General features: G+C 34.1%; 1 protein-coding gene across 2 annotated transcripts in view; it reads left to right on the top strand.

The window, feature by feature from the left end:
• Nucleotides 1-9,766, top strand: part of LOC107661013 (granulocyte colony-stimulating factor receptor-like) — a 46,719-nt gene that overhangs the window by 30,963 nt on the left and 5,990 nt on the right. The window contains exons 1-7 of one of the 2 annotated variants that reach the window (XM_016450460.1): nucleotides 5,171-5,368; nucleotides 5,842-5,910; nucleotides 6,285-6,584; nucleotides 6,957-7,086; nucleotides 7,640-7,815; nucleotides 8,582-8,739; nucleotides 8,832-8,994. In XM_016450460.1, coding sequence (XP_016305946.1) covers nucleotides 5,853-5,910; nucleotides 6,285-6,584; nucleotides 6,957-7,086; nucleotides 7,640-7,815; nucleotides 8,582-8,739; nucleotides 8,832-8,994 — 985 coding nt within the window. In that variant the 5' untranslated portion in view covers nucleotides 5,171-5,368; nucleotides 5,842-5,852. Of the gene's footprint in view, nucleotides 1-5,170; nucleotides 5,369-5,841; nucleotides 5,911-6,284; nucleotides 6,585-6,956; nucleotides 7,087-7,639; nucleotides 7,816-8,581; nucleotides 8,740-8,831; nucleotides 8,995-9,766 lie in introns of those variants that run through there. The other variant, XM_016450461.1, reaches the window with a different exon arrangement.

Genomic DNA, 9,766 nt, shown 5'->3' with positions numbered 1-9,766 from the left:
TCCAGAATGTTTGACCGATTCTCGATTTTTTACGATTTTTAACTAGTCAACTTGAAAATGTAACTACAACATGATTCAAGTTACTTTTTCTTTATTAACCCTCTAGTTAAAGAAAATTCTATTCCAAGTGCACCACACATGAAGTTGTCAACATGATGTAAATGTTAAACAAATCACTTCTTAAATATCTTTGCAGAAAAGATGCAAAAACTACAACTACATATTGTACAAACTTGTCTTATACATATTATGTGTTCAGAAATAATATGAGGAAAATTATTTTAGAAAATCTCAAAAGTCAAGGTTCAAAATGACTGAAGGTATAACACCAGTAGACTTTTATTAACTATAAATGTTCTTTAAAAATAACAGCAGCTTTCAGCCTGTCACCATGATGCAAACATGAAATATCAGACATACAGTAGTAGTTCTTTACAAGTTTTTTATTCGATTGCTCTGCTTTTCCATTGTTTTTTCTCTGTAAACATGGATGTGTTTGACTGTTGCGCTCGCGTCTCTTTCAGTGTTTCATACATGAAACGGCAGTCTAAAAACACTGCGCCCAAGTTAAAAGAAGTTCACTCCCTTCTTCTTGCATGTTTTCCTATTCCACTGCCCGCGTCGCATCTTTGTCAACACAAAAGCGCATTCTGTGTGAATGACGCCTAGCGCTAAATTTATGGTCCGATTATTTATGGTTATGAGCGGTTAATCACATGCGCCGACATACGGTTGGATCGTTCTTTTCTCTTTACTGTTATCACCGGCATATTGTCAATAAGTTTTGACATATTGTTGGTAATATTTAACTTAAACAATAAGTTTTGACATATTGTTGGTAATATTTCTATTCAAAATCGCGATTCCTCGATTTCTAAATAATAAAATCATGGCAAAGCAATAAATTCGAATGAATCGATAAAATCGGGAAAATCGCCCAGCCCTACTTTGAATGTGATGCCATTCAGATTCTCCATAAGTCAGATCTCTGGAAATTAGTTTGAAACCTGAACCTTGAATTATGAAAAGAAAAACATTGTTATTAGTTGAATTGTCTTGAACTGAATTGTCTATGATTTATTTGTTTTTGTCAAGACTGTAGGATTTTGAAGGGTGCTACAGTAGATAAATATAAGTAAAACTGTGCAAAACTTTGCAAGCATGTAAGTTGAGTATTGTTTTTTCAAATGAGACCAGCTTATTTGTGGTGTTCTGTTTGATGTCACTATACACTCTCCAAAAAAAAGATACCTTTAAGGTATCAGTATGCAAATTTTAGGGTTACTGTAGATCTGTATCTTTTGAAAAGGTACCACACCAGTGACAGTTGTTGTACCCTTTCTTCTGAGAGTGTATTAGTGCAGATATTACACACTTCAACTTTAACACAAAATCCCAGACCCATTGCTGTTTTAGCACATAGGGACCCCTTCTCTTACAACACTTCCTGTTTCAAACCCACATCTGTCTCCAGCTTCCTTTCTGAAAAATGCACAGAAAATGCTTAATGTTCAAGGAATGGAAACTATATTTATCTTCGAAGATATTATCGGTAAAGCACTATTTTGACCATTGAGTCAGACATGTTAACCTTCAAAGTGAGGATTGGTTTCACACCCATTTCTCTCTCGTTCACACTTACTGTTAGAAAATGATCAAGGATTACATTATGGGGTTCTCCACAATTATCGCTTATACTACCTTTATTATTAAATTTGATAAAATAACATCACAGCTAACCACCAGGCCAAATGCCTGAATCATATGCTTGTTTTAGTCGACTACTTTTGTTGCTTTTTCATGAAAATCATGTGACACGATCTGACAAAATCTAGTTTACCAAAAAAAAAAAAAAAGAATAAATTAATAAATATTTATAAGATTGCTATCACTGTCACACATCTCTTTAGCTGAGTTATGGAACACTGTTACCAAATAACATTTTACCAGAATTGAAATTTGACAAATTTGACATTTTTTATTTTGGTAACAGGAGAAAATACTCCACTGTGTCTGTGTCTCTGCATTAATATAATATAAATGAATATCACAATTCATAATGTTTGTTTTGAAGGTTTCTTAGATGTTGTCTTGTAAAGAGGACATGAAAGATTTTGATCTGCCTCTTCCTCTTTTGACATTGTGCAACAAGACTGTAGATTTCACAATAATGGAAGACGAGGTGATTTTGGATTTTGTTTATTATCATTTTCAACATCTTTTAACAAAATAATATTTAAAGAACACGATTAAAGATAAATAACCAAGGATTATATCATCAAGTGTGCGATGTGTACCAGTGTGTGGTCTGAGGAAAGGATGGGCCATATGAGAAGTTATAAAGATATTCTAAGTTTTTTTTTGCAAGCACAAACCAAGATAGAAATGACCAACAATTCTCTAAAGGAAAAAACAGCATCAGCTACTGCATCAAGTTCCTGGAAGCAATTCGAGAGAAGGGCAAAAAGACGTAAAAATAAGAAAAATACATGGAACTACATAAATGGAAAAGGAGAAATTGGCAACCTCATTTGTGTTCACAGGCATATTAAATCGTGCAGCTGAAGAAACATGCCAGACACTGACAAAAGAAATCACTATAAATATAATAACTGCTCTCTAGCAGGCGGGCTGCAAAGAACCACAGGCAATTAGCCCCTGTGAGGAGCAGAAATGCTGGGCGGCAGTTGCACAGAAGAGAAGGCCTTTATGTGAGCCGCTGATAAGCAGAGAATGGAGCAGAACTTTAATACTGTGGGTTTGCTCGTGTTTGCTATGCACTCTGAGATTGGCAGAACGCTATATCTCTGAGCTTGATTGCATTGGTTTGACCCAATTGTATGTTGTAATAAGTAGCAGAATAAACTGGACAGCAGCTGAATTAACTCACCAACTCTGTAGAAATCATATATGGGCATTTCAACATATTATTATTATAACATTACACTGTAACATTACAGTATAACAACAAACTAACCAATGTGAGAAGTGCAGTAGCTCATTGTCAAATGAAAATGTATACGATTGATTCTTTTTTCAAACTCATACTCATTGGCCTTGGCTCATTTTCTGTGAAGAACATATATCAGAACAAATTTTCAATGGCCTCTCACTACACCCCCCTACACATTTATATTACATACAGGATGTTCGGGTCCACTGGACCCGGGGGTAATAAAAGAGTGGAAATTTGATGTCCTGTGTACCTTCACTCTGTCCTCCTACTGTCTGGGCCTGCTATTAGTATGTGTATGTGTGTTTATGTTTGTGTATGTGCGTGTGTGTGTGAGAGAGAGAGTCTGTAAGAGTGTAAGTGTGAGTTTTGTGTTTCTGCCCCTGCCGTTCCCGCACAAGGTTGTAGCACTTTAATTCATAAATATTCTCTAACAAAAGGTAAGGGGCACATTTTGACCATATATGCTGTTTATATTGCTTGTAATTGGGATGAAGTAAACATCTGTTGAGTATTTTAACATATCATTTTTGATTGTGTTGAATTAAAATCCCAAAAATGCAACGGGTCCACCAGACCCTCGAACACTTGCTGAGTAACAAAAATATGAACACCACACAAGGGTTAAATTCATTGTATAATAAGCTTATTAATTCAAGGAATAGTTCACCCAAAAATTTAACTTTGCTAAAAAAAAAGGCTATCCAAGGTGTAGATGAGTTGGTTTCTCAGATGGTACCCATTCACTGCAGAGGATCGCTTGGTGAGCAAGTAATGAAATGCTACATTCCTCAAAAACTGTTCAGATGAACAAACACATCTATATTTTTGAAGGTCATACTTTTTATTTATTTATTTAACTATTCCTTTAATCAAATGAATGATTACCTGTATATGGAATGAGCTCAAAAATATCACACGAGCCCTCAAATGAAGATTGTGGCCAATGAGTAAAGCACTGGATAGAAAAGTAACTGTCAGTTTATAGTAGTACAGTTTGTTCTATTTCCATATCAGTGCACATAAGTCCATCAGTTGCACAGCAATCCATTTTGCAATCAAGTTTGTCAGTCTGTCTGAGGTGGACTTAAAGGGATAGTTCACCCAAAAATTAAAATTCTGTCATTATTTACTCACCCTCATGACGTTCTAAACCTGTAAGACCTCCGTTCATCTTCAGAACACAAATTAAGATAATTTTGATGGAATCTGAGAGCTCTCTGACCCTCCCATAGACAGCAATGTAATTACCATGATCAAGGTCCAGACATGTAGCAAGGACATCGGTAAAATAATCCATGTGACATCAGGGGTTCAACCGTAATTTTACGAAGCTACGAGAATACTTTTTGTGCGCAAAAGCCATTTTGGCGAGTATCCACTGAATGTAAATTGCGTATGCTATTTTGTGTCAGCTGCGTCACGCGGATACGCTGTTTACGTCGTTTATGCTTTGATTTGAACTAAAACAACGTATCCGCGTGGCACAGCTGACACAAAACAGAATACGCAATTTACGTTCAGTGGATACTCTCCAAAATGGCGCTACAGGGTGACGCGGAGGAGACGAATTGTTGAATAAAGTCGTAAAAAAAAAAAATATTTTGCGCACAAAAAGTATTCTCGTAGCTTTGTAAAATTACGGTTGAACCCCTGATGTCACATGGATTATTTTACCGATATCCTTGCTATGTTTCTGGACCTTGATCGTGTAAGGACCCTTGCTGTCTATGGGAGGGTCAGAGAGCTGTCAGATTCCATCAAAAATATTTTAATTTGTGTTCCGAAGATGAACAAAGGTCTTACGGGTTTGGAACAACATGAGGGTGAGTAATTAATGACAACATTTTAATTTTTTTGGTGAACTATCCCTTTAAGGTGTTTTCTCACAGAACGTGTTCAGTCTATATGTGTTATTTTATTTTAAATTAGTCTATGTACATATGTAATTTTTGTCATTATCTTGCAATCATGAGTGCCATGTTTTTAAATAGTTTCAAATTAAAAACAGTTACTTAAAAAAGAGCACTGTGTTCTTTGATTAATCAATCCATGCTTATTCAATTATTTTTTTTTTTTTCACAAATAATTGTATTAAATACACTCAAATTGTTAGTTTCCTCATAAGTAAGAGTAAAAATTGTGAGCAGAAACAGGCACAACTGTACATGGGTATCACAAGAGTTTGACATTTCCTGCTTCAGTTTGTACTTGTGGTTCAGGATGGTATAAGAACGAAATGCCACGGAAGGACTGACAGCAGTGACTATTTAGTCAGAGCAGAGAAATCGTTTTCAGAACAGCAGCTGGATTTTTTCAAAGAAAAGCTCAACTATGCACCAGACCTCACTGGGCAGTAATTACACAGGAGTTTAAATGTGACCCAGAGAACCTACAGATGCAGAACACGTTAAAGTATGTATTTTATTCATGTTTATGTTTTCACCTTAAATTGAATAAACACTTCAGAATAACTGTTATCAACAAGTCAGTTATAAACATGCTTTAAACAGTTTGTGTATTTTTCGAATATGAATATATAAGAAAATATTTAAATCAAACTTGAATTACGTTTCTGAATTAACTATTTCAATTGGACATTATTGGTCAATAATAGAGCATTATAATGTGTTTTGTGTGTGTGTGTGTGTGTGTGTGTGTGTGTGTGTGTGTGTGTGTGTGTGTGTTATTGTTATATTACTTTGTAATTTCTCTGTTTTGAATGAAAATGGTCTTCTAGATTTCCTATAACTTTTATTTTAGTTTCATCCACCACTTACTTTCTTTTTACAAAGTTTCAGATCGCATATTAGAAACCGAAGGTTTTGTCATTTTAAGACTTATCATTTTTCTGAAATGGTTAAGATTTAACTTTTTTTTTTTTTCAGTCGTCATAACCATGGCGTCAGTCTGGCTTGTGCTTGTGCTGTGGATATTTGTTAATGCATTGATAAAAGGTGAAACAACATTATTACTAATCTCATTATACGATTCTATATATCTATCTATGTATCTATCTATGTATCTATCTGTCTGTCTGTCTTTCTGTCTGTCTATCTATCTATTGATATAGATATACTGTTTAGACAAACCAGTTAATGTTTTTTTCTGATGTCACGCAAGTATTACCCACACATTTTGAAACAGGTTTGTTGGAGGTTGTTGTCGGGAATATGTCACGCAATGCTAAGTCACGAGACTTGTGTAGTGGTTTGATGTGTTGCTAGCTAGTTTATTATTAGAGCCCAATTTCTTTCGCTGAATTCGCTTATGAGTGTGATTTAAAACATTGATTCTTGATGTTAAAATCCCGCACATTTATTATCTGCAGTGATTCAAGGGTCATCATGTGCTAAGATTCACACTCCTGCTTCAGTGGTGCTCGCTGGTTCACCCGTGTCAGTGTCCTGCTCCATTGAGGATGACTGCCCGCTGACCAAAAGCAAAGACTTTCGTGTGGCATGGAAAATTAACAACCATTTTGCCCCCAGCAATCTCTCTTACCAGGAGAGTAGCAGGACGTATGGTGTAATCATTCCTAGTCTACCAGACACAGACACATTCATTGCTTGCGCTGTGTGTGAAGAGGAGAACTGCCAAATTGTCAATGGAGTGCAAGTGAAAGCGGGATGTGAGGATCTTTTATATGATTATAATTTAGTGCTAACTATGTTACTAACTGCTAAATAACTAACTACAGTCATAGAGCTTAATCAGGGTCCATATTTAATATATTAAGTGAATGAAAACAAGGAGTTGAGGGGTAGATGTTGGTGCTGATTGTTCAACCAGCGAAACATATCTTTCACAGACTGTATTTCTGTAATTCATATTCTTGTTTCAATTTACACGGTGCCAGCTCTGAATAAAGTCAGTTTCAAATCCACAGTTTATCTACAGAATATGGCATTTTCAAAAAAAAATGTAATAATGTAGACTATTCACTTCATATTCCAAGCCAAAGTTCACCTGACTTCTGCTTTTCCTTTTTTTTTTTTTTAAGATCCTCCATCCGTTCCTAAAAACCTGAGCTGCTCTTTGAATCTAACATCCAAAAAAAGATTCCTGTGTCAGTGGGATCCTGGTCAGGAAATGGCAAATCTTGCTACAAAATATACACTTCACATATTTAGGTATTAATTTCTGCTGACACTTTCAGAAATGCAGCTTGTTGATGGATCAATCTCTTAAAAAGAAAATCACATTTCATTCAAAGAAAGGAAAAAATACCCCCCCCTTTTTTTTTTGCATCAAGAAAACAAAGATGATTTTAGGATTATTGGTAGTTTTTATTTGACATTTTCATGACAATTAAATTAATTTCCCCTGATTTTTTTTTGTTGTCTAAATGCTGTTTCTCAATACGTTCTAATGTATTATTATTATTATTATTATTATTATTGAACTAGAGTAAATAAAGGTAGTCCAATAAATATTACCGTGATGTTTAAATTGCATCATACATAAATCATTTACAAAAAATAACATTTGAAATTTTTAGGTGAAATGTGTTTATTTGTCATGTATACAATGTAATAGTGAAAAATATCATTTATTCTTTGTTATTATTTTAAGATTAAATATTACCAGGACATTGTGACTTTGTGGGATTAATTTTTATGCTTATAGTTAATTAAATCTGATTGCTGATATTTATACTTTTTTTTTTTTTTTTTCAATTTTCAGGGTCATGTCAAAAAAGGTTACATGTGATCAATATTTGATCCCATCTGGAGCGCATTTCTACTTGATTCCACGGCAATCGTATGCTTTATTATCAGAGGTGGAGATAAATGTGACAGCAGTGAATGTCTTAGGGAACGCCACCTCTGAAACCCTGAAGCTGATCCCAATGGAAACAGGTAAGAAGAGCAATGAGCTTTATTCCTCTATCAAGAATTATGAACTAATGTGGATTTAGTTGCTGTGCTCCATGCAGAATTTCATTTAGAAATCTTTATTTTTATTCAGTTTTTAGTTTTATTTAGTTTATTCAATTGCTGAATGTGTAAATATGGAAATAATTCATTATAGAAATAATTCCCATCTGCCTTAATTAAAGGGGTCATATGATGCGATTTCAATTTTTCCTTGCTCTTTGGAGTGTTACAAGCTCTTGGTGCATAAAGAAGATCTGTAAAGTGAAGAGTGTGAGGCGGTACATTGTTTTCAAAATAATACATAATCAATAGATTTAAATATTTCTAAATTAAATGTATTTACAATTTCAAAAATGTTTATTATTTAAAAAAGTATCTGACAACAGTAATATTGCATTTTTTTCTAACATGTGTGTTAAATAATAATTAGTCAAAATGAATTATGTATTATTTTGTTGTACTAATGAAGTCAGAAGTTTTTTGAATTGCAGTTCAGGAAATTCCTCCGATTTCAAATTCCAGTTCAATGTCTAGTCATTTTAATATGACTATATTTCAATTTCAATATCTTGAGGAGTGGTTCTAATTCAATTGTACTGTAGTCAGTCAAATTTTGCCTGAAGTAGACCATTCATAATCATCTTTTCAAAATGTTTATTTTATGCAAAATTATGACATTACAGTATCGTAAGTGGTCCTGAAGGTCATTGGCTTGTATGTGCTGTTCAGTGCATGTATTGTATTTCAGTAATGTTCGACCCTCCGGAGATTAACAGGATTGAAGCAGATGTTGTGGGCTGCTTAAATTACAGCTGGAGTCTTGCAAAATCTCAGCAATGGTTGACGACTGCCATCAGTTTAGAGTTGAGTTTGAAAACAGTAAACAACCAGCAAAACAAAGAGTTGGTAAGTGATTGCTTTTCACAAGAATGTTTGTCTAAAACTGCACGGTTTGTACGTTTTTTCAGAAAGTGTCTTAAATATTCATTCTGTTACAGGTTTTGCTCTTCACAAAAAATCAAGGAAGCAAACTAAATGTATGTGACCTTTTTCATGGTACAAATTACAGCACCACAATGCGAGTGAAGTATAGTTCATTGAGTAAATGGAGTAAATGGAGTGAATGGAGTGATCCGAAAATAGCCACCACAGTTATGAAGGGTAAGAAGTTACTATCTTATAATAAAATACTGGGCAACACTTTAGTTTAGGGATCATTTCTCACTGTTGACTAGTTGCTTGTTAGCATGCATATAACTAGCACAATCGCTGTTTATTAGTACTTATAAAGCATATATTAATGCCTTATTCTGCAAGACCATATTTTAGATTCATTAATCCACCCCATACCTAAGCTAACAACTACCTTACTAACTATTAATAAGCAGCAAAATATGAGTTTATTGAGGCAAAAGTCATAGTTAAAAGTAAATGCTGAGAATTGGTTCCCAAACTAGGTCATGGTTTCCCAAACATTTTCGCAGAGGAAATGCAGGGGCTTCATGAGTTCACTGAAAGCTAAGAATGACTCAAATCATAACATGTCTAAATAAAACAAACTGATAAGACTACAATCAAAATAAAATTGAAATTGCAATATGTCTTCATTGGAGCATGGATTTCAAATCTCAAATGGTTGTGCTTACAGTGGTAATATATTTCTGTCTTCATGTTTTATAATCACAATTAAAATAATGTAAACCAAAACATTATTATTATTATTATTATTATCACTCAGGGAGGTGAGAAAAGTGTTAACAAACACCCTTAAAAATCAACTATTTTCATTTAATTTAGAGAGTGCATGTTCGAATCGCACTTGCAATGTGTGACAAAATAAAACAAAAAAATATATTTTTTACATGCTTGCATGCTATGCATAGTCAGTTTGCAGTCTGAAACATTTTAATGTGCTCAAAACCATTTACCCTAA

This window comes from Sinocyclocheilus anshuiensis, unplaced genomic scaffold (assembly GCF_001515605.1).
Source record: "Sinocyclocheilus anshuiensis isolate Anshui unplaced genomic scaffold, SAMN03320099.WGS_v1.1 scaffold1036, whole genome shotgun sequence".
Classification (NCBI taxonomy): domain Eukaryota; kingdom Metazoa; phylum Chordata; class Actinopteri; order Cypriniformes; family Cyprinidae; genus Sinocyclocheilus; species Sinocyclocheilus anshuiensis.
The sequence above is the reverse complement of the archived record's forward strand: the minus strand, read 5'-3'. Positions and strand labels throughout refer to the sequence as shown.